This window comes from Heliangelus exortis, chromosome 10 (assembly GCF_036169615.1).
Source record: "Heliangelus exortis chromosome 10, bHelExo1.hap1, whole genome shotgun sequence".
NCBI classification, from domain to species: Eukaryota; Metazoa; Chordata; class Aves; order Apodiformes; family Trochilidae; genus Heliangelus; species Heliangelus exortis.
Genome location: NC_092431.1, coordinates 7,842,278 through 7,867,602, shown reverse-complemented (window position 1 = coordinate 7,867,602; position 25,325 = coordinate 7,842,278). Strand labels below are relative to the sequence as shown.

Below are 25,325 nucleotides of genomic sequence, written 5' to 3'. Positions count from 1 at the left end.
GAAGTACTCAGACAATTGGACTAGAGGATTGTTGTAGGTCCCTTCCAGTGGAAAATACTCTACTATCTTCTAAAATGGCATTGACTCCATGTTCTCTGCCAGACTTACCCATCAGTGAGCCCACAGGTAGATTCTGGTCACACCAGATGATATTTTCATAACTGTTATGTGTAATTCCTTTCCCAGGTGTGAAGCTCAGCCTTGATCATTTAAAGATTTCTGCTACATGACAAGAAATTTTAGTTATCTCAAGAGTTTTTCTAGTATACATGAGCAAATTCTTATGTTTTCATTTGGGATGCAGATGATCAAAGCCAGGAACTGACTTTCAGCCTGTTCCACCCTGCATGGAGGGCTTGCCTACCCATCTATCTCCATAACATTGTGTCCAGGCACTGGGAGCTTTCTTTACACACACATTTTGAAATACTACAAAATAGGCAAACTACAGTATATACTTAGTTTGCTTGAAGAAGAAATTAAGCAAACTTCATAATCACTTTCAAACCACTATGTGCCTGGCTCCTCTCCTCAGCACTCCTCCTCTCCAGCATGATGTTTCACTCTTGACATGTCTATGGCAACAGGACACATGAGCTTGGTGAACAACTCGGGAGCAGGGAGACAGCCCAACACCAGGACACCTTTTAAATATGAGCTGCCAGACGCCCTTGGGCTCCCTGCACTCATGAGCCCAACTCTGCATCCCCCACGTGCCCAGTCTTGAACAGGGCTGCACCCTGCTATCCCCTCCAGGCAACACCTTTCTTCTTTTTCCCCACACAACACACACTGGCCAATAGAACTGCAAGGCTTGGGGATTTTTTTTCTTTCTCTCCCCCCCAAATCAATGACTGTAGTGTGATTAAAAGAACAAGCACTCCCAATAGATCAAAGTGGTACTTTTTTATTTCCACCTGTTAAAAGAACTGTTTGCCTACCAGCAGAGTCCAACATAGATGGGACAGACAGACATGAATACAATTAAATACAGGAAAATTTGAACTATATACAACAAGACATACATTTACATAATGAAAAAATCTTTATATTACCTATCACCTCTTTTTTTCCTTCTAAAAAAAGTAACGCAGGTTTTTTTTTCTGTGTACTGAGAGCTTAAAATTAATTTTGAGATGCACAAAATTTGTGGCACTTCACAGATAACAGAAAAGCTAAAAACTTCTGTTAAATATTTCATAGTTTGTTGTTATCTAAATTTCCATTAGATCTATTTATTGAGACACAAACTATAAAGTGATATTTACATGGAGGAAGTTGTGCAAAGTCATTTTAGGCTATGGCTAGTACACTGTGAAAGACACACAGAAATGTGACTCACCCTCATCCCCAGAGGTAATAATTCTCATCCTCTTCTTGTCCCTCTTGTGCAGTAGCCACCCAAGAGAAATTGGTCACATTTTTTTCTTTCCTTTTTTAAGCTACTGTGAGAAAGCTGTTTCTGTGGTCCTTAAGTATCTTGACAGTTTTAATGTTGGTCTGCTTTTCTTCATAAAATTAATGTTTTAAGCAATCCTTAGTACAGTTTTATAGTCTTTTTTGGCACCCCAATTCCAGCTGTTGCTGTCACCATGCTACCCTGAGACTGCTGTGGTCCTTGCTTGCAGTTTGGATTACTATTGGGAATATAAAGCAACAAGTGTGTAACTTTTTAGTAGTTACCATATTGCCACACTGCCTACTCCTGGGAACAGGGCTGAACCAAAGATAATCCAAACCAGCGTGGGGAAGGTACTGCACTACCTAAGACAGCTTTCATGGAACAAAGATCTGACTATTACTACATCCAGAAACACCCCTAGACATCCTAATAAAAACCTGTTTACTTTGGGGTTGCAATCTGCAATACAGAGCTTGAGAGCTAATTAGAAGAGCTGAGTAAAAAACAGCTTCCTGCAGATCCCTAGGGCAGGTTAGCAGACATCAGACTGCAGGGTTAACTACACACATCCAATGAGTGCACTGCACCGGTGCACACAGTGATGCTTCTCATGGTTTTTGTAATCAACCACCTGCCAAAAGGAATCTGGTTTCATTTTAAACTTCTTTTTTTAAGGGACCAATTCTGAATCCTCATGGATGCAGCTACTGCATATGTGGCTCATTAAATACTAATTTTATGAATCTTACCTACATTTAAATACTACAATCCTCAGCTGGGATTCCATATCTGCTTGCAGATTTTCACTGTTGAAGTAGACATTTATAATTCAGTCCTGGAAAAAAAACCCAAGAGTGTTTGGATAATGCATAAACCTGTGTATTCCTGCCTTGCTTCAACAGAGAAATACTCTCTCCTAGGACACATATCGGACTTCTCTTCTTTGTTAAAAATCCACATTTAAAGAAACCTGGACAACCCTCAGGGCAAAGGGAGATTAAACTTTTCTCTAGAAGAGCTGCCAAGTAAAGACTGCTACCAAACAATATTTAAAGCCTTCAATTTTTAAACTCGTGGCAATACAGCTACTTAATTTGTAAACCTAGGCACCAGGCTAAAACCAGTCAGGTGTCAGTACAACTGAAGAGAACAGGGTAGTGAACACACTGAACTTTAAGCATCACGCTGGGTACACTCGATACTGTAACAAGAACTGTTGGTAGTTTGGTATTCAGCTGACAAGAGAAAAGCATACAATTTGCTTCTTATTCATCACTAACAAGCCTAGAGGAGACATATCCTCAGTTATCAGGAGAGAGCCTACAGAAGAGTAAACTCAAGAGACCATCTCATCCAGTTAGAAAATAAATTGTGTTGTGATTCAAATACAGAAATTCGTGGCAGTTAAAATATCTGAAGTAATATTTTTACATTGTACATGTTGCAATTTGTCTATGTCCTTCAGATCTCATGGAGTTCATAAAGACATCTACATGTTCAAGCCTTCTGCTTAAAATACCTGATTGCTGGTTAACAGCAGGTTATTTTATTGCATGACCCTGACTGTCAATTAAATTTTGATAATTATGATAAAACAATCCATTGCTACAAAACTTAATCTACTTGGACAAAGGTGGTATAGCAGAAAGCAACAGAATCATGAGCATCTCAGAGGATAAAAACAAAAAGTGTCCTGAAACAGCAAATTGTTCAATTGTATTTTCAAAGGTAATTACTCCATATCTGTATGTGATGGTGGGAAAGAGTAAGAAAGACCAAAATAGTCAGACCCTTCTTATTTAAGCATTAAAAAGGTAGAAGGAAAAGGATTAGCTGCTTCCTCTCTGACACATGCTGCTGATCTAGCTTAACAACAGTCTCAAATTTAACTTTATAACCAGGGATATAACAAGGAGCAGCCTGGACCATAAAAAAGCTGTCTATATACGTACAAGTTATTCTCAAAAAAAAAAAAAAAAAGTTTTATTTGGATGCGTGCACAACCTGCTGCTCTTTACATCTTCAGAGCACTGAAAACATGACATTTTCCCCCAAAATCCAGTTGAGTCTGTCCTGAGAAAGAGAAGTACTCATATATAAATGGGATGATATTGTCTGTGAGTGAGTTTCTTCCTACAGGTTGGGCAAGAGTTGGCATTCCTAAGGGAATCACGGAGGCACTGACTGCAGAAGACGTGGCCGCATTTTGTTGACACAATCAGTCGTCCACTTTGCACAATCTGGAAGAAAAGAAACCACAAAAGGTCTTGGAGTATTTGTAGTAAAGAATTCTACTTTGCTGGTCTCTTGGCAACAGCCAAGTAGGACTTGGAGCACCTGCATTCAATAGATGACTACTACAGTCATAAGGAACCCAAGATCTTTCAGTGCCATCTCGGAAAATGTTTCTCCCTCTATGCACACCACAAAGAAATTATTTTGACTTACAAGCTAGTTTGACCTTCAGACCAAGGTCTGCACTTGAAGCCAGCTGTCTGACCATCTCAGGTAACCCAGAGTTGAACACCTCACCCTCTGCCCTTGTCTCCCTCCAACAACAATGGAAATGGTGACATAGGGATCCTTACCTCTGAGTAGCCATCCATGCAAATGGGACAGCTAACGGTACCAGACGGCCTTGTGGGAGAGATGACAAAACCAGAGAGAACATCCATTCATTAATTTCACCATGCATTGAATGTGGAAAGCATTCATCAGGGAAAGATGCAGTTTTTCACCTTGCTCTATCATTACAAGTATCAACAACTTCTAACTCTGTGCAGTACATGTATGGCAGTATTAATCTTCAACAACTCATAAAGAAAAGTTTCATTAAAGACACGGCTGTCCTTCCTACAAGTGAAAGAGCTTGTCAGAAATTAAAATGTCCCCTGTTCTAGTTGAGCAATATAATAATTGGAATATAATAAGTAAGCTCAGTAACATTCATCCTAGAACTCATTCCAGGAACACACTAACATGAAGAACTATTAAAAAATAAATTTCCAGTTCAGAGAAGGAAAGACCAGCTTGTTGGCTGTGGTGGTTACAGATGCATCTCTCCTGGCTTCAGGACAGCCATATGGCACAGACATGCAGTAACAACATACCTATTCTGCATAAGAACCCAAAAGTGCTGAGTAGTATTATCTATCAGAAACAGAAACAGCTTCCTGCAGCTTTTATTTACACATCAGTCTCCATTTTAGGCAATCATATTAATTTGTTTCCATAAATCCTTACTGTAAACACTTGACTTTATTATTTCACTGGTTATGATAAGCACAAGTTTGCAACAGAAAGCCCAAGTTATCCCTTATCCCGTAACCTTCAATTCAAGCAGCGAGCACTGCTAACATCTACCCCTAGTTTTACAGACAATTTAACTTCTATAATTCTCCAATTTTCACTACTCAAATTGTTTATGCAGCAGCTATCATACCAACTCAGTAAGAAATTACAATTGATGTTAACCTTCGTGTAAGCAAGAGCAGCCTAGCACTAGAGTAACACTGCAGATGGCTCTATGGCAATCTCCAGCATCAGTATCTTTTTGTTAGTGTTACATGCCATAGCAGTGAGTTGTTTCAGTCTTACCAAAACAAACTAGGAAGGCACATTCTTTAACAGAGAAGCTTGACACTGGAGGAAATTTATTGTATTAACTAATTAGTGGTATTTATTCACCATCATACTTGACCCAAATTTTGAAAATCTACAATCCACCAGCAAAATTCACTGTTTTAGACTAGTATAAGCCCTTTAGGTGGCATATTTAAGACTGGACACCCAAAACTTCCATACTCAAGTTCCCACCTATATTGTCTTCCAGTAATCTATAAGGCCCAAAGCACACCAGTTTTATTAAAACCTGTATTCCCTCCAACACTTTAAAAAAACATTTATACTACAATTGTGTCAGTCTTTGTCTCCCATAGTCCCATGGACAGCCAATTTCACTTAATTAGTCTTAACATACTGCATGTCTTAACATAACAGCATGCTCCTACAGCAGGAGTTTACTGTTTCTCTGCAGAACAGGCTCTTCACCATGCAGGCACCTGACCTAAACAGCAACAATCACATACAAATGTATCAAGAGTTCCATGAATTCCAAGGACAGAACAAACACTGGTTTCAGTATTACCTCCACAATCACCTATCAAGTACATCAGAATAAGGCAGTTATCAGGTATAATGCATGACAAAGCAGTCAGTGAATAACACCTTTTACTGGGATTCACCAGGCTGCTGCTTGCTGGTTTTGTGATACTAAGCCTTACCTACACCACTGAAAACATTTCTGTATCTAGCACCATTAGGAGAGCTTTGCATAAAAAGTAAAGGCAACACATCAGGAGCTACAGCCTGTGACTAATCCTCCTTCCTTGCCATTCCCCATCTGGAAGCTTGTATGAAAGGTTGTCTGACTTTTCATACAGAAAAGTCTGTTTTTTTTTCCTGAAGTGCAAGCACCACCATTTAGTCATCACATGAAGTAAACTGTTGTACTCACTACTAGAAGACTAATAAGAGTAAGTTAAGACACCAAAGACAAGCCAGGCTATGGCAATATACATACTATACACACATAAGCCATACATACTTGGAACTTGCAGTTTCATCTTCCAGTGGTCCCAATTCTTGAGACACTTTATCTGTCATATACACATCATTATCTCTTGTTTCATCCTCATCATCACTACTCAGCACACAGCTGTCTGACTGTCGCTGACTTCTTAGTCTGAGATTTCTCCTTTGTTGCTGATTCTCTGTAATTTAATTTTGGTAAGTTAGATGTAATATGTATAACCCCGGAACGATGCCTTAAACCTGATCATAAAATAGTCTGTAACAGTTCATATTTTAAATGGATGACATTTAGTTGGGTTAAAAGCAGTCTCAAACCAACTAGTTTTCTGAACATTAAGGCCAAACATTTCCAGACATTGTCAATATTCTGCCACATATTGACAAAACACATTTGCTCTACATCCTACAAGTAGCCAAGCCAGATCTTAGAGATTCTCCAAGTCATACATTTCATATGGTGAACGAACCTCCCCTATAAAGTTACCTCTTCTGCTTTTACTAACAAAGAATGCTACCATTCTATGTTTGCAAACTGCAACAATTGCTGTGTGGTATGAGATGACTGAAGGTCAGTTTCCAAGTAGCATGGGGAGATGGCACACACACAGCAAAGCAGCCTGGTAGGACACAAGAGCACTTTGTTCAGAAACTTTCAGTGAGGGAAGAGATGCTTAAATTGAAACATGTAAATTATGGAGCTCTGTGGGTTATCACTGCTCTATCCTGTATGATGCTAAACTGTTCCATTCTTTGTTTCAAACCAAGCATCCCTACTGAAAAGCAGTTCCTATAAATTATTCTTAAAAAAAAGTCGTACTTGGAAATTATAACACTTTCAGCAACATCTTAGACATTTTCATCATCTTCCTCCCGAGCGTAGGGAGCTTAGACATATATTGCCCAAGATAAAAAAATTTTTAAAATTTACATTGTCTGGTGTGTAAATCCAAAAGTTAAACTACTGCTGTTTGCTTTTTAACAATTAAAAACCAACGTGCAATAAATCTCTTTACAGCTCCAGTGTTCATGTAACACTATTCAAGCAGTAATCAATTAAGATTACATTAACAGTCACAAAATTCAAGTTCTTTCCTGCATATTCATTAAGCTACAATTTAATTGCAAGTATTTTTTAGTGACTCTTGCTTCATTCAGACCACAGAATAGCTGACATTCTAGAGTAAGCACCTAACACCATATTAATACACCTCAGATATTTTAGTCAGAACAAGATATGAAAGGAAAAAAGGATTAACTTCTTCATACCTATAACTACTGCAACACCTTAAGTAGAAAAAACAATTCCACACTTGATAATATTTGTCAGGACTACAAGAGAAATGTGTTAGACTAGATAATGAAAGAGGATACCATGACCAGAAATCATTTTCCTCTTTAGTTACTTTACTGCACTACCACCTAAAAAATCTTTTCAATATTTTCTTATTCAAAGCAGGTATTCCAGTGCTAATTAAAATCATCATCAACTTTGGTCTTCGAGAACTTCTATTCTGGAAAAGAAAAAAATATATTTTGAGCAGCTTTGATGTATTTTATTTCAGACTCTCCACGAGCTCTGACAGCAGCTATCAAAAACAGATTGGATCCATTCTCTAAGACACTGTAGAGGTACTTCAGCAATGTCCTTTGCCTTTTGGTAAATGCCCTTCTAATACATGCTGCTCAAGTTCCCCAGAAAATAAAAAAATATCCATTTAGGACAATTCTGTTATTAACTGTAAAATGTCAACTCACCTTCAACAATCTTGCATCAGTATATATGGGGAGAGAAAAGAAAATACAATTAGACTTTAGTGTGCACCCCTAGTGTTAAAAACACCAGCTAAGCTAAGCAGTTACAATATAAGCTAAGAATGGCAGGACATCTCATTTTGATTAAGAGCATTACAAGTTGTAAATTAGCTGCTGCTCTGAAAATAAGTAAGTGGTTGCTTTTGTTTCTGTTCATGCTGTTGCAAAGGCATAGAAATGGAGGCAGCTGCTGACTCATCTGAACACCCCCTTCCCTGCTCCCCAGCTTCAGAATCCTGATTTCATTTAGGCTGGAGGAGAGAGCCCCATGCTGCTCCTGCTGCTCATCTCTGGGTCTGCCCAGCAGCAGTGGAATCCCAGACCTGAGGTTATAAACCACACCATGGCCTGCACTGAATGCTGTTCTACCTTTCAGCATAGTAGTAGGAATAAAAAGTGGACTTTTTTTAAGAAGACCTTTTGTAGTAGTAAACTGAACTAGTTCATACCATACAGCTGCATTTGGCATCACTGTGACAGGAGAACCAAGGCTGTAGCTAATGACTTCATGTTTGTGAAGTCAAAGATTTACATTTACATCCCTCACTTTTTATTTAAATCCCTGGCCTACACCACTGATGTGTCTGGAATAGCTTCAACTTCACATTGCATCTTCTTACATTACATTATTCATGACTGGTACATATTGTTTCCAAATTCTGATCAAGAAGTTCTTTTAAAATACCCTCTCACTATCTGCAAGTGCACCTTGTACCTCCAAAGCCACTTCAGTGTTGACCTGACCTGTGCTGTGTGGCTTTCACTTTAAATTTACAACTGCTTCATACAGCCAGATTCTAGCAAGGAACACAATACAAAACTGGTCTGACCAAGAGATTTAGGTCAGAGTGCCATTCAATACTTACCACAACAGAATCATTGTGAGTTAGATCAACGACTACAGGTTCAGAAGACTCACATGTGAGATCTACTACTTCTTCACCAGCTACAAAACACAATGTTAAAATCAAGATCAGAGATCACAGAGAAATAAAATTGCTGCCCTCACTCTCTGAGCTCTGAGTTACCCTTACCCTCTCCCCCCTCTCTCCAGGAATGTAGCCAACATTTCACTCAAGCTTTGCCCTCAACAGTCCACATAGCACATGACCTAAAGAGTGCATGTGGCAATGGAAGAGGAACAAGAGCTGAGCTCCTCATAGAATTCTGTTGTATGACAACAGGTTGTAGGAGGCACACAAACAGACTGTTCATCTAACATAGGAGAATGTTTATCCCACAGAATAAAACATTATATAGGATGTGATAGTTTTACAGTACCACAATGTAAATGTCTCAGAAGTTTCATAATCAAAACGTACAGCAAAAACTAAAAAAATTCAGTTCAAAAACTGAAAAATATAATTATCTGAAGACCAAGAGTTACTTTTAACATTTCTTAGGATTTCAAAAGACAATTTACATGTTCCTTTTCAAGGCTTTTTAAAGGAGGATTTTTAAATATTGAAACTTCTTGTAAAAACATACTGACCAAGGGCCTCTCTCAAGAGCAATGGGGCACTATTAACGACAACCTTCTAATAATCACCTCCTTAAAACTTGGGAGTTACCAAACTTAGTTTCTTGTTATCTGTACTGGCAGCTGCAGTGACTCCCAGCTCATCAGACCAAACATTCAGGTGCTTGAGTAGCTTTCTTACACAGCTCATCTATCACCAGTGGTGAATGCACTGTACCTCAGTAGCAAACCAAAAGAGTTGTCAGCAGGCTTATCATTTAGATACACCATCCTAAAGGCCTCCTAAAAATCACAGAATTCCTTCCTCCCCAGAAAAGGAAAACTGGCAAATAATGCACAGTGAGACCCCAACCCTCTAAAAGCAGTTATGTTCTTAACAGATTAAAAAGACAGCTTACCACTTTCTTCAAGCTCTATTGGCTCTGCTTCCGAGGCCATTTCTGCAGTAGAAGCCATGAGCCTGTTACGTTTCTGAGCTTGTCTAGAACTAACTGCTCCTCCACGGCGCTTTCGTTGGGTCTAAAAGAAAACGCTAAAGCTTTGTCCTCTGTCAAGAGTATTATGAACATGGCCCTCATATTTGAAGCACCCATGAAACCACACAAGGACACAGAAAATACTTCCCAGAAACAGTATAATATGCATCAAATGGTGGCATGGGTCATTCCTAACTAATGCATCACATCAGAAGACATCACCTCAGATCTCTTACCAGTTGGACCTCAAAGAAAAAACATATCAGGGTGGTTTGCAAATGAGAAGACTAATTCACAATTTTTATCAGATGCTTCCAACCCACTGTTTGAATCAGTCTGACCTAATGGGGCTTGGTGACACTGTAAGCATTCCTGAACCACTGCTAACACCTACAGAATTAACAATCATAACAATCACAAAGCATGAAGTTACATTAAGTTTTAATATACTTATGCTCCAGTGTAATTACTACAAACTCTTAATATGCATTTATAGAAGTATCAAAGACAAGATGTTTTATGAATCAGGATTGCACTGAGTAGGAAGATACTTACTGTGCTCATGGTGTTTCTTGACCTAAAACTACAGAAAAGGAGGTACTAATACCATAAAACAAATTGCAAGGAAGTGACAAATATCAGCTCCTCGAATTCCTTCGGTAGCACGCTGCTTAAAAGCCCAGATCTTGCATGCTCTGAGAAAGATGTTCTTACAGGCCTATAAGAAAAGGAGAGAGAAGATGACCCGTCTGTGATGCCTGCTCTGTTAAATACTTCCCCTCTCCAAGGTTCCCATTCCTGAGTCACCAGTTTCTGTCCGAAGCCTGAGGGGAAGTCCCAGAGTTTGGTATTTGAGCCCCAGACATCCACAGCTGGGCCTGAGGCCTCTGTCATTCTTACCCATTTCCTAAACTAAACAGCACAATAAGTTACTTTGCAAGCAAACTAGAAAAACACTAAGATATCCCAAAGAAGTTTAAATGAAGAACAACTGATTGACTGCTGAGGCAAGGAATTACTGTCAACTGTATCATAAGCAACCATCTTCAAATAACTGAAAATATGGAAAAATACTTCCCTCCTCCAATCCATCTCTGGATTGCAACAGGTGAGAGCCAAACAGCTTGAGAGGAATAGCAAAGAATTTTCTGTTTAGTAATACAAGTGGATCTCTAAGAGAATCCCAGTGTACAGCAGCTACTCTGTAGTAATTGCACATGTGCCAAGTGCTAAGAGGGAAGGGGTGAAAAGCAGGTATGAAGGCAGCTCTGAGTAGCTGGCATGGTACTGAAGTTCTCATCTTGATAGCTTGGTACAATTATCCTGTGTTCCACACACAATGCAGAGGTGGGGAAAAGACAACGGAGTGACCAGGAAAAAAAAGCTATTAAACAAGAATGGCAGAACTGTCTTCAGATGCTAACCTTGATCTAGGCTGTGAAGATCCATGTAAACTGAATACAACCCAGTACAATAGTACTGTTGACAAAGTATCTTTGGAAACTGCTAAAAATACAGAACAAGTAACCTACATGACCCAAACAAAATGTTGCATAGATTCTCTTGGACCACAAGTGTTAAAGTGTCAAAGTAGAGCTTTCACAGAAGAAAAAAACCAAACAATAAAACCCCCCCAAACTTAAACTTTAATATTATGGTGAGAATAAAACCAAAGTAATACACACCAGATGTCATGCTAAGGCTATCTTACCAACAAAAAAATGAACACACTTTACCAAGATACCAAGGAACAGATTATTTACATGGTTAGTGCCATGTCTCAGAGGGTCTCACACCAGATGTCAAAGGCAACACAGGATAGAGCCTCTTCCCAGACTAAGTGACAGAGAGAACCATTGCTATTTAGGTGCCTTAATTTTCAGGATTTCATATCACACACAGGCTCTCTTCATAGTTAACACAAATGTTCTAGTTGCTAATGGCTCCAATTTTAGGATAGTTGTAAATAATAAACAGAACGAAGCTCATCACTGGAAAAGCACTTTAAAATAAATTATCATAGACAGGTTCCTAAGTATCAACACGACCCAGCTCAGGAAAGTCATGTTTCTAAATAAAATCAGACTACTGAAATTTATTAAGAGTAATAAACTCCTATGGAAGGAGTTTTATGATTCAGCAACAATAATTTTTTTCTTGTAAAAACAAATTTCTGTGGGGCTATAGATTTCCACATGCTCTTGGCTTAACTGGAAAAGTTCACTGAGCATTACCTGAACTGTAAGAATGGGTAGCAAAAAAGAGAGCAAAGCTTACTTTCTTGAATGCATCACAGTTAGTAGTGCACAAGAACAGAGGTCAAGTTTTCTGCACATGCAGAAATACACTCATCAAATAGATTTCCTTAAAGATTTTCAAAACCTCAGGGCCACTCAATTTAATGATATCATTTGTAATATTGGGCTGGATAGCCCAAATTAAATTAAATGGTTTATGTGCTCCTCCTCTCTGCAGCAATCACTATGAAAACCAGCCCCAAAACTCCCAAGACTGGACAATACAGAGTTTCTATATCAATCTCCCCCCCTCACCCAAAAGCATCAATTAACTCCAGCTGAAGCTTAGTGAGCTCATTGATTACCTCTGTAGCAAGATGGATTCAGACAGCAATTTAAAACCCAAGAATTAATAATTTTTTTGAAAAGTCACACAACTTTTCTAATGTGAAAACTTAGCAAGCCAACAAATACTTTTAATAAACTTCTACCACACCATTGCTGAATAATAAAGTACCAGAAAAGCCTTCCTCTCATATGCAAAACACTGCACATGCAGTTAATGTTCCTGTCACTAAGCTTTCCCAAGGGCTTAAGTAGTGTTGTCCTCAGAACAGAAGTTCAAGGCTTATTCTAGCTAACTCACTAGCATTTGCAGAACTATATCCACCAACCTCTCTCTGTAAAGATTGACACTTCAGAAAAACATGCTGGTGTATGCTACACCTTTAAGACTTGGCTTCTCATTCCCACTCTTAAGACCTCTGTTTGCACCAAGTACAGGAAACACAGTATCAAAGATACAGCATAAAATTAAAAAAAAAAATAATCTAAGGTCAGGAAATGTGCATAGCAATCAAAAATCACGAGTCTTTTTGGGTTTTGTTATCACACTGCACAGCAATCTGCCATGTCACACTTTCAAACCTTTCTTAGATTCTCAACTTTTCAGACACACTACACCAGCTTTAGCTTAAACAGAAGCTGAGTCTATTAAGTTTTACCCAAATTAGGTCAAGCAGTCTCATAATATAAAAGCTTTATGAAGAGCACTATAAAGCAAAGATGAGCACTGAGCAGCTTACCACAGAAATACAGCAGCCTCCCTACTCCAATCAGTTACATTTGTGGAGTCATGTTTATGACCAAACAAACAAAAAACCCACCACAAACAAAAAACCCAACAAAAACCCACCACAAAACAAACAAACAAAAACCAAATCCAAAATGAAACCAAGAAGCTAAGAAAACACCCAGAGAACGTAACACATACAAAACTTCCAGCTGGACAGATATCCTATTGCAAAAAGCACAAAAAAAAAAAAAAAAAAGATTGGTCAAAAGAAAAGCTCCTCATTGCTCTCAGGTGCAAAAGTTTCTTCCAGAGGCTACAGCTTATTTCCAATAGACCCAAAAATCGGATACAGAAGAAGGGAAAAAGACATAGAGCCTTTTCCTGTCCTGTAATGGAAGGGTATAGGACGCTGAGGTTGGACAGAAACGTTCCTTTTCCTCCACTCGTCAGACGAAATAGGAGGACAGACCCAAAGCCTCACGCAGGTGCCTATCCTGCATGGGCTGAGCCGCCCTTCCTCCCGCAGAGCAGGGGGAACGACACCGCCTCCTCCCCAGCACTCGTTTCTCTCAGGACACCCTCGGAACGGCCTCCGCAGCAAACGCAATTCGTAACCCCGCAATCGACACAGGAGGCCGAGCAGCCTCTCCCAAGGGCCGCACAGTCTCGCCTTCGAAGGCAGAGAGGGCAGAAAAGGGCCCGGGCCTCGCTGCCCCCTCCCTGACCCCCAGCGCTGCCGGTGCCCACGGGGAGGGGGAGACGCCGCGCCCGGCAGGGGTGGGCAGGAGCGGCCGGGGACGACCCTAACGCCGGAGCAGCGGCGCTCACAGGCCCTGGAGCCCCCCCAGAGCGGCACAGGCTGAGAAATAAAACCGAGACGGGGAGAGGAGAGGGGAAACGGGACAGGCCACACGGCACCCCAGGACAAGCGAGAGGAGGGCCGGGGGGGGGGGGAGGGGGGGGGAGCCCTTCAGGGCCGCGCACGGACGGGCAAGGCCGTACCCAAGCTCTGCGCCCACTTCCCGGGGAGCCAGCACCAGCCCGGCCCCGCCGCGCAGGGCCCAACTCCGCGCACCGGCGGAAGAAGCCCCGTGTCCGGCCCGTGTCCCCATCCCCCCACCCCGCTCACCGCCGGTCCACCCCTCCCCAGGCGCGGCTGCATTCCCTCCCCCGCCTCACCTGTCCCGCACCGCTGCAGGCGCCTCGGAAAGGCAGGGCGGGCCCGGGGGCGCCGCTCCCACCCCACCACGGAACCCCCGGCCTGCAGCACTGACCCGCACTGCCCGGCCCGGCAACTGCGTATAGCAGCGCCCGCCCCCCCTCTTCCGCCATTGGGGGGAGCGCCATCCTGCGGCTCGCGGAGTGGCCGCCGCGCACGTCAATTAAGCAGCCGTCGCGGTGAGGGGGGAGGCCCCGCCTCTTATCCGGCCCCGGGGGGTGCTGGGAGTTGTAGTTCCCCGCGCAGTGGGGCGGAGCGGGCGTGCGGCCTGTACTGGGCCCCTCACGGCGGGGCGGGCGCTGCCTGGGGTACGCGGGGTGATCCTCGGACACTTCTCCGCGGTCTCAAGGTTAGTTCGGACCCTGCAAGGGACAGCCAAGGCAAGGCTTTGCTTTTGCTATGCTCTGCAGTGCTGTACTGGGGTGTGTGTGTGACCTTTAGGGGTTCCCCCTGACCCCCATATCAGTCTCATGGAAATGCTTCCAATGCATTGAGCAAAACTCCTCAGCGCCGTCAATGTGGGAGATGGTTACCTGTGGCATAATTAGCCCAGACCCTCTATGCAGCTCGTTAGGAATGCTTGCAGAGGTGTCATAATGCTCTCACCTCACTGTCAAAAAGGGTTTTTTCCCACTAGGTCAGATCACCTGGCCAGGCAGACACAGAGCTTGGGCTTTATTGGGACTGATTTGGAAGAAGGAGCCGAGAGGCATTCAGCAGTGACAGAAGTGAGCACCCAATGCTCAAGCACAGGGCTGAAACCTCTTGACTTCCTCAGGTAGCCTGTGCCTCTTTCGCTTTCTTATGAAGGCTTTTATGGTCTGGCCATTTACACTGAAATAAGAGACCTCTGGAATGTTCAGGTTTCAGCAGTGAAAGGGTTTGTCACCACGATGAGACAGGTGAAACCTCTGATTTGGTGAGAGTTTTTTGTGAGGTGATTTAAGAGTCAGCCTTGTTCACTTACACTCATCTTCTTGGCTGTGAATTGTGTTAAAAACGTGCAAATAAATGAATCATGAATTATTCATGCATCTGTGTTTCCATGGAGTGTGGTGGGTACAAAAGTACAAATTGATGATTTTCAATTATCTGTGTGTGGATCCAGCAGGTTGTGGATGGGCTGTGCCACAGACACTGGCAGAGCCAGCAGTGTGAATCCAGCTGTATTGCTTCAAATCTCACCTGGCTCAAATGGTGTTTCAGCTGCTCATGTACTACAACTCTACCAAGTCCTACCAGACCTTTGCTGGCTCTGTATTGAATCATCTTAGGTTTCCCTGTACCACATTGTGAGAACAAGTATCCTACAGAAGATGTTCCAATGGCCAGGGACTGAGTGGTCCTGGATGGGGTCTGCTGCCTCCAACATCAAGATATGCATGTTTGTCAGGGGGAATGTGGTATTTTTAGAGTTATTTTGTGTATTATGTTACCTGCCCTCACCGAAAAATTAATAGGGGATATTGTTATATCAATACACAAATATATTGATATTTTACCAGAAATACATTCTTTTATGGTCCTCAAAACATTGATTCTGAAACTCACTCTACGCATCAGATCCCAAAGTAGCAATAGGGCTATTTTTAACTTTGTAAGGTAAAAGTTCCACAGCTGCATTATTGGGATTCCTCTACAGTCCTTTCATTTAAAATCAGGGAAAATATGGAGAAGGAAATAGTTATGAATTTTGAAAACTAGACCAACATCCCAAGGAAAGAAGCATACAGTATGATGGGTTTTTGAACTTTCCTTATTACCTACTCAGTTACACCTGCCTTCCTGTTGCTTAATTTTTATTTTTTTTTTTTAAATTATATCTTCAAAAAGCCAGATGCATCAAAAAGTTTAAGAGGAACTACTCAGCAATGCAATCTCTATGACTGTCAGCTCTGTTCATTGCTAGCTTCTGGAAAACTGAGGTGTTTTAGTCACCACATGACTTTGCTCTTCTGGAACACAATGCAACAGAATGCTGAACAACAACAAAGGAAGACAAACTCCCTGCCATTAAAGGTTTGTTGTTTTAAGCTGTTACTGTTTGACACCAGACATAGTGTCATAGTTTTCACTAGAGTTGTGCTATCACTCTTTCTTTTCACACTCTATGTTGCATAACTTTTCCTACTGAGCACGAGTCCTACATTACTTTTGTGAACTACCATAGTGTCTACTTTGAATGAAAATAAAGCACATTTTACCAGCTTGTGGAAGTGATCTTCACAGCTAGGTGGCAACAAAAGAATTCCATAAAGCTTCAGTAAGAAGTGAGAAATGTAATGTTGTGAGAACATTAAAAGCAGCTGCCAGAGTCTAGTGTCAGCAGCAGTCTCCTTCAATTTAAATATTTGCAATAGCCATAATTAAACACTTACTAACTGGCATTGAAGTAAAATAGAAATACATTCCATAGTCTTATTGCTATGCAGATTTTAATTCTGATTTATATCCTCCTTGGCTTTGTGCCTAGAATAAATCTTGTGATTTAAAGGCTGTTTTACACAGAATAGAAATTATCATAGAGGGCAAATTATTTTCTACATGAGTGACAGAATTTTGACTTTTTCTGGAAGCTGCTCCCTAGAGAGACCAAGCAATGTTATGTTCTGCTTCCACTGGTTAAAGACTGAAGAGATTCTTATCTGCAAATAAGAGGGACGATCTGTCTGAGTCACTGAATCTAGTCTTTGGCTCCTGGAGGTTATTGCACCATCAAAAAGCTCTAGACATTTTTTTTCTCATCCTCTAAAACCAGTGTTGAAACCAGTGGTCCTCTTACACACAGCTACTGTGATGTAAGAAGACATGTTAGGAATTTGGGCTGACCATACCTACTGAAAAGATGTATATGTAAACAAATGCTGATTGGTTTTTGCCCTAATTTTTATTCTTTTGGAAGATGAGCATAGCAAACCATGGCATAGTGTACAATGATAACAGAAATACAGATCTCAACGTTCTTGCCCAGATGTTTGCCATTCTGCTGTAGGATATCTGATGGTAAAGTTTACATTTCTTCAAACTTCTACTTCAAAGAGAAAAAAAAAAGTATCCTTGTAGCTTAAAAATAAAATTCTATTATAAAAAATTAACACATTTTTATTCTGTTGTGCATATATGACCCAAAATTTTGTAATCTCATTGTAAAGGTGAAGTAAATGTTAAAATCCAACTTGGTAGTAAATAGGCATACTGGGATATTTCCAGCAGGCCTGAATTTGTTCCAGATATATTTTATTTTACTTCAGAGAGTAATATACAGACTGTGGCTCCACTTCTTGGTGCCTCATTGGTAGACATTTTCTGAGCTGTTTCTCTCTCTGGATGTGGAGCCATATTGAAGGATCTTGACCTGTCTTTCCCGACTCTCTTCCAGTTCTTTCCAGTGGTTCCATTGCCAAGAATCCTGCAGAAAAGACACACAAATGATCAGACTGCACAGAATACTTCTACTTGATAATCTGGCTGGCTGGCAACACAGTTTATTTGGTAGCATGATTGGGGATCTCATCCACATCAAACTGGGCCTGATGAAAAGGAAGGTAACTTGATTTGGGTTGCCCTGTTTAGGATGAATTGGACACAGCTGCAACACTCCACAAAATGTTTAGTGAGGATAAAACTACTTTTGGATAGTATGTTCCAATGCTTCTGCCTTATGTTCTCTCTTTGCCAGCAGTTTATTCTTGAAGCCATAAATGAACAATTGTATAAATCCTATCCGACTTTACTGGTTTTCTGACTCAAAAGCCAGGTTCACAAGGGAGCATTTCCAAAAACTGTTCAGAATAGAGAACTGCTACTTTTTCATCTGATTCTTTGCTTAAAATGTTAGAAAAGTACATATTTTTCATTAACGGTATTTTTTCTTATGGTTAGTTTTCCAAAAGGCAATATAAATTCTGTTTTACTAAGAATATAAAAGTGATTTATAAGCAAACATTACCTTGACTTATATCAGCACAAACCCATTGGCCTTAAAGGGCTGTAACTGAAATCACAGTCTGGACTTGGAAATTTAATAAAAGCCATTAGTGTAACTTTTTTTCCTACTTCTGGAGGAACCTAAAAAGTAGCAGATACCTACTGCATGATAACTGGAGATGGAAATTTCCCTATAGTCACACCAACACCATTTTCAGCAATACACAGTTCAACTATAATAAAAATTGCTGCTGAATATATCTGACCAGAACTGACCCACTTCCCTCTACTAACATTTGGATAGGGTCATGTGGAGCTGAATAGCACTGATGGAAGATACATCAAATCAGCTAAATAATTTATAGTAACCTTGATTTGTTCCCCCTTTTTTTTTTTTTTTAAGGGTTTCTTAAGCTTTTAACAGAAATTTAACAAAAATACTGTGACCTTTTATGAGACTTCCTGTGTAAAGCTAAGCTCAAGAAAGAGACAAAATCTGGTATCAAAACAACTTTCAAACCCTGGCTTTTCAGCTCATTCATATGCCACCACAGCACTCGTACAGGCCCACATCAGGTAGTCAGAATTTCTAGCTTTGAATTAATAATTTCTCTTTGATGTCTCATATTTGTAATTATATGGCTGCTTTCCTTTTAAGTCTGCCTTTATTACTTCTACTATAGTCTGGACTCCATTCAGCAAAGTGTTTAAGCAGGTGTTCAAATGTCATCTCAGTTTAGGAAATGCTTTCTTCAAATAGGCCCTCAGTGTTTGATTTGCTAAAAGGGATTGACCTCCTTGTCTACATAAGCATCTATATGTTTTGCTTGCCTGAAATGGGGATCCTTAAGGAAGGAAACACTGATATTCTGAAAGATTGCACTGTCTTGCACTTGGTATTTCAACTATGCACATATGAAAAATACAATTTTCATCTCCATTGAATTCAGCTTAATCTAACTTTCTCACAAAAGCAGTATAGAGTTGGCGTTAAACTGAGGTAGGTAATGGTCTAGGAAGTTTAGTTCTAATTTTACACTGGGCTAGTACACTGTTTGAAAAGTGATCCCAGCATGACTGTTCACTGCAGTGTTCCGTGTCCTGTGGTACACACACAATCACTGGTACGTGAACCACTTCTAAATACTGGGCATGCAGAGGCAGCAGCAGCAGCAGGAACACCAGTCCCTCACTGCTTCTCTTTAGATATTTGCCAAGGAAGCAGAACCCACGTGAACCAGCATAAAGCCTCCAGGCCTCTTGGTGCTTCCATCCAATGCTGTGGGACCAGGCTGAGGAAAAGTGATGTAAAAACCATGGGAGTAATAAACTGGAACATGCCTTGGGTGAGAGAGGAGGCGAGCACCCTTCTGGTGTAATGAGATGTGTGTGACAGGAGACTGAGAAAGGCAGAAGTTAGAGACAGGGGTAAGATGGTGTTTTGAAGGGATGCAAGTGTGTGGCATTAGGAGTGGGAAACTGTCACATGGATAAGCCCTGTGGCAGCAGAATGTGTGACAGGAAGGTGAGGTCATGGCCATGGTTTGGGACAATCATGCCCGTGCAGGAAGCAGGGCATTGCTACTGCCAGTCATGTATGGCACCATCTGCCTCTGCCCCCTGCCAGTGCTGGCAGCTGAGCAAAGGTCTGTGAGCAGCAGGTTTCCTGCAGAGATTTTCTCCTTATGTAGCTCCCAGACCTTCCTTGATGCGGTGCTGGTTTTCTGAGGGGTAACCTTTAAGAGTTCTGCTTGCTTTTTACGCTCCATTGTTTTTTCTGCAATCTTTTTCTGCAGGTTTAGAATGCGTTCATCTTTCATAGGCCTTTCACCAGACTGGGACTTTCTTTTCTTTTCTTCTTGCCTGCAAAATCAAAAAAAGCAGGTAAAATAATATCAACCCACAGAATAAATCCATCTGAATATATTTATTTCATCTTGGTAATAACGAGTTTTCCCTTGCTTCTGGGAGCCAGCTAGACTCAAAATAGGTTTAAATTATATAGCTCAATGAATATGGTATCACAGCTTGCTGCTTGTTGCTTACAGAACAGTATTACTAAATGGTATAGAATAATTTTTCCACAGGGTGCATGGTGACAATACCTGAGATATTTAAAGCCTGACATGACATTCTTCAGCAAAAGCATGTGCAAAACCTGTGATAATATTTCAGCTTTTTGCTGTGAGAATTAGGAAATTTTCCTTATTTGATCACAAGTATTCATCTCATTGGCAAAGTAAAGATGTTCTTTTCTATATAATCTCAATACCCAGATTCAGAATTTTTGGGATGGTGATGTATCAATTAAGGTTGGTGGGTCTATACGTGCATAATGTGCAGCTCAAAAGTAAGGTGTAAGAAAGAGGTTAACAGATAGTCTTCCATTTTTTCCTTCTTTTGTACCTATTTTTCTGTCCTCTGGAGTTTACATTTTTATCTCGTTCTGCTTACTTTCACACAGCTGGCACAATTTACTCACAGCTTCTTAGTGTAGGTTGCCTCACCTTGCACAGTGCCTTACTTAACATCCATCTTTCTCTTTCATTTAATGTTGCCCTTGAATCTGGCACGGTATGATCAAGCTGTAGTATTAATATGTCATAAGCAGTTGTGATTTTCTGGACAAATTCAGAGCTAAAGTAAATATCAGGTCTACCAAAGAATATACATAATCATATAATTCATAACCAGGTTAGATTTGATGCCTTCTTTCATCTGGGCAAAGGTAGTTTTATAAAAGGTCCTTTTATATTGCAGTGGTGCAACATTACAATTGCTTTCATAGGAAACCAGATTAAGACTCAAAATGACCCAGAGCAGAATGCACTGGGGCATTGTTCAGCCAGTCCTATAAACTGCTGTTCTGTCAGTGGCAGCACTGATTTCACAAGCAGGTTGCTCCTTGGCAGTGTTTTACAACATTCTTCCCTTATCTCTTGGGTCTTATGCCACAGTGTTCTCAGTAAAGGGCACACTCTTCTCAAAGTGCTGGATGAAGGGGAAGAAGGGAGAAGTTCCTTGTGATGCTAAAACCACCAATTTGTCCTAAGAAGTGTCTCTATCAAGCCTCCAGGGATCCCAACACTTTCATCTTGGGAGAGATAGCCTTTGTTTGCCTTGTTAGCTTCATCTTTGCTAACAGAGAACCCTCCATAATAGCAGGTATTCTTCAGACAAACCATTCTGGACTGCAGTTTCTAAAATCCTCAGGAACTAAACGAAGGGTACATTTGAGCTGTGTTACATTCTGAAAGGTGACTGAGAACTCTAAATAATGGGCATAGTTTAGCTTGGCTTCTCAGTTCCAGCTGCTTCCCTGAGACACTTCTTAACATCTCTGCTGCTTGTCTCATGCTGTCTGGTTGGGATAACTCTTCCTTAGCCACTTGAATACTGTGACATATTCTGCTACACCGAGATTAATTTTTAACCCTATTCTGTACATCTAAAATCTAGGTACTATAATTTAATCTAATTGGGAACCTAGATTACATCTATTTGCATTGTATCAGGGTATTCCATTCCAATGGGTTCAGGAGAATAGAACAATGAGGTTTTGCGTAGCCACTTGATTACATATTTTAGTGAGAATAAATAACAAAACCTTTCATTACATGAAAATCCAGATTCTTATAAATACAATTACAGGAAATAAAGCAGGAGTTTTAACATTGTGAAGCAGCAGTAGCTGCCTCTGAATTAACATTGTAAACAGTTGCTTATCCTCAGACTAACATTCAGTCCCCTTCTCCATGATGTCACAGGCCAAGTCATCTATGCCATTTCAAAAAGCTGCCAATCCTGTAGATTTTCAGATGCTACACCACATGACAGAAATTCAAAGAGGGGAGGAATGAAAAAAGAAATATTAGAATTGTGTTCTTCTATGATAGTCAGTTGAGAACTTTCAGGACTGAATATAGAAAAAGTTCCTGTGATTTCTGTCACTCCCCATCATGTATTTCCAAAGGAAGTAACAGCCAGTGAGAATGTGGTGGTAAATAGTTGGAAAAATCATGTCCAGATTCAATAGAACACTATGTGAAAGTTTATGAAAAAATGTATGCAGAAACAATTTTAATTTTACTTTTACATTTATTTACCAGCTGCTTGTGTTGAATGAGCACCCTGAATGAAAACTAGTGTTTAAGAACAATTCTATTTCCTAAAATGTAATGTCAAATCTTTGATCCAGAAGATTTTTCCTCTCCTCTCCTCTCCTCTCCTCTGCTCTCCTCTGCTCTCCTCTGCTCTCCTCTGCTCTCCTCTGCTCTCCTCTGCTCTCCTCTGCTCTGCTCTGCTCTGCTCTGCTCTCCTCTCCTCTCCTCTCCTCTCTTCTCCTCTCCTCTCCTCTCCTCTCATTTGCTCTTAGACAAGAGTTTTCTGTCCCTTTTGAGTCTGCCATAATCAAAAGAAAAATTCCCTACCAAAGACTTAAAAAAATTTTTTTACATCCATATGTATTTGAAATGGTTTAACAAACTCTGGATTTTGCTTAGTGACCTTTTTTAGGAAGTGTCTTTTAGTGTTAAGTAATAACATGAGACTGCTGAACATGCTTATGGAACTTTGTAGTGGTGTGCAGTGGACATGTAAACTGCTCAAAAGAGGAAACAGGTTTAATGAAAGATTCAACAGAAAAAGAATATAAAAGAAAACAGCAACAATTTCTTTACTACTGATTTCATTCTGTATTCACTTTCTGTGCAAGCTGTTTGTACAGTCAACAGCAGAAAGACTTTGGCTCATTATAAGAAGGTACAGAACAATTCCATCAGTGATGGGTAAAATTTAAGTGTCTTTCCACTTCAAATAATACTACAGGCATTGTAAAATGCAGTTGACATCCCATGTTTGTCCAGAAGACTTTTAAATATCTCCACCGATGGAGACTGCCACAGCCTCTCTGGGTAACCTGTGCCAGCACCCAGCCAACCTCACAGGACAGAAGTGTTTCTTGGTATAGAAAGGGAACCTCCTGTGTTTCAGTTTGTGCCTCTTGTCCTCTCATTGGTCACCACTGAGAAGAGTCTGGCTCTGCCTTTGCTTTTGATTCTTAATGCATTATTCTCCTTGCAGTAATAGAAGTAGCCTCATGGGAATGAAAAGCAGTTTTACCTCAGGGACACAGGCTCATAACTTTAGTACATTAGCACTATTCAAACACTCATAAATCTTTTGGTACTTGTGTTCAAAAGCTGAGAATTCAAATTTTTGTCCACTTCACAGGCCAGTTCTGATTTTCATACCATGTGAAATTCTAGCAGTTAATGGGATGTCCTGCCTATATACTGAATTGATTGAAGTGTTTTGCATGCACTTACAAAGCTACTGCTGTGATAGATGTCACAGCTTGCAGTCTATTCAAGGCTGATGTCTCTGTAATTTTTCATGTTCCATTTCCTATTTTGTTCAACATTGCTCATTACATGCTTGCTCAATGTGCTTCTTTCGTGTTGATGGCTGTCTGTTTGTAAATGATACTGAAAGAAACCTGCTTGGTAGGGACCCAGTTAAACTCCAGCTGACACTAAGGCACATTTGTTCAGCAAAGCTTAGCTGCCATACTTCAACTGATTAGCAGTGACCTTCAACATAATGCTATTTAAGGTATAACATGTAATTTTATATTGATGCTATGATGATGGCTATCTTATAAGGACCTTTGGGAAGATTTACTGTTCTATCCCTATAATTATTAATTCTGTAAATGTAAATATTTACTTTTTACATCTCTTGAGCCATATATAAGACAGCCCAAGCAATTAATCTCTCACACTGACTTGATAGGTATTTCAGGGTATAGGATCTGTAAATTATATGCAAAGCCTATAGTTTGTTTAGAGAGAAATCAAAGCTGCAGCAAAGTGTCTAGCATTTGTAAATAGGCCATTTTGCATTAAATACACTCCCAAGGAATAACATTTCAGGTACACTTTGATTATGCCTTTTGATAGTAGATGTTCCCAAGTTGCATACATGGGTTGCCTGGGAGCCATGAAAGGAGATGTCTTCTAAAATCTATTATATCTGCAATTTTTTATTTTTTTTTTTTTTTGGAGAGCAAACAGAGCTCCACTAAAATTACAGTGTTTGTTATCATGAGCCTGAGTAGAAGCTTTTAAATTAAGTTTTTAATTTAATTTGGATTCTACCATCTTTGGCATGCCAGGCTGGCATTTCAAGTGTCAGGACAAAAAGTGAATCAACGTTAGCTTCTCAGTCAAGCTTTTCCCAGGATAAGAACAGTTTTAGATCTGAATTAAGCCAAAGAGTCTATTTTAAAAAAACACAGTACTGTACAAAAAATTCACAAACTGCACATCCAGGATAACAAATGATTCTTCAAGGAGTTACTATGAAACAGGTTTTATATAGTATACAAGTTCTTAGTGCCAAGTTTGCATCTCTAGTGGAAAGCAGTGGTTTGATTGAGTTGCTCCTACAGGCTCTCACAACAGTTAACATTAAGTGATGAGAGTGTATTTCCAGCTTCAACTCTATTTCAGGTTCTTCAGTCTTAAAATCTTTTCTCAATATATGCCATAGAAGAGAGAGTCACCTTATCCATGCAATTAATCCACTGCAGCTGCAGTTATTGATTCATTCAATTCATTAAACTATCTTCTGAAGTACTAACATAGTAAAACCCCAGTCTTTGGAGATTAACTGTCATCAACAAACCAAATTAGAGCTGGGACTAGAGAAAACTGGTTAAATGAGTATGTCAATAGTGCCTTCTGTAACTGAGATTTACAACTGGATGATAAATCAATAATATGAATTTAACTCTAAGAAGCCATCTTTGGTATCTTTGCAATAAATAGAATTTTAAGATCCATCTGCAGATGTGTTTTTAGGATCTCTCTTCACGATGTCAACCTGAACAGCCTGTTGCGGAAGAAATAGGGTAAGGCTTGACCTCTCAAACTCACAGGAGGGAAAAGGTGAAAGACAAATTGCAAGAAAACAATGATAAATAGTCAAAGTGAAGTAAAAATAGTGTAAGGTCAAGAGGTGTGCCATATTTTACACTTTTACATAGGCTTTCTTCTTTCTCAGCTTTATTTGTACATAGCTTTAACTTAGAGTTTAAACTCT

General features: G+C 40.2%; 2 protein-coding genes and 1 long non-coding RNA gene across 5 annotated transcripts in view; 1 reads left to right on the top strand and 2 right to left on the bottom strand.

Moving 5' to 3' along the window:
• Positions 1-891: 891 nt before the first annotated feature.
• On the bottom strand, positions 892-14,436 carry RNF4 (ring finger protein 4). Of its 2 annotated transcripts, XM_071753332.1 has the most exons (8): positions 14,255-14,368; positions 10,319-10,481; positions 9,686-9,806; positions 8,674-8,753; positions 7,751-7,760; positions 6,009-6,174; positions 3,991-4,039; positions 892-3,642 (listed from the first exon to the last, which is right to left on the bottom strand). In XM_071753332.1, the coding sequence occupies exons 2-8, from the start codon at positions 10,325-10,327 to the stop codon at positions 3,493-3,495; spliced, it is 585 nt and encodes a 194-aa protein (XP_071609433.1). In that variant the 5' UTR covers positions 10,328-10,481; positions 14,255-14,368; the 3' UTR covers positions 892-3,492. The 2 variants fall into 2 exon arrangements, with proteins under 2 accessions (XP_071609433.1, XP_071609431.1); XM_071753330.1 differs by lacking the exon at positions 10,319-10,481 and having other exon boundaries at positions 14,255-14,436.
• Positions 14,437-14,543: 107 nt separating this feature from the next.
• Positions 14,544-25,325, top strand: part of LOC139800410 (uncharacterized) — a 46,659-nt gene continuing 35,877 nt past the window's right edge. The window contains exons 1-2 of one of the 2 annotated variants that reach the window (XR_011727742.1): positions 14,558-14,643; positions 16,132-16,313. This is a non-coding gene — a long non-coding RNA (uncharacterized lncRNA). Of the gene's footprint in view, positions 14,644-16,131; positions 16,314-25,325 lie in introns of both variants that reach the window. The other variant, XR_011727741.1, reaches the window with a different exon arrangement.
• Positions 17,163-25,325, bottom strand: part of CFAP99 (cilia and flagella associated protein 99) — a 42,920-nt gene continuing 34,757 nt past the window's right edge. Inside the window, 3 exon segments of the mRNA XM_071753327.1 lie at positions 17,163-17,618; positions 17,620-17,703; positions 19,922-20,084. Coding sequence (XP_071609428.1) covers positions 17,532-17,618; positions 17,620-17,703; positions 19,922-20,084 — 334 coding nt within the window. The 3' untranslated portion in view covers positions 17,163-17,531.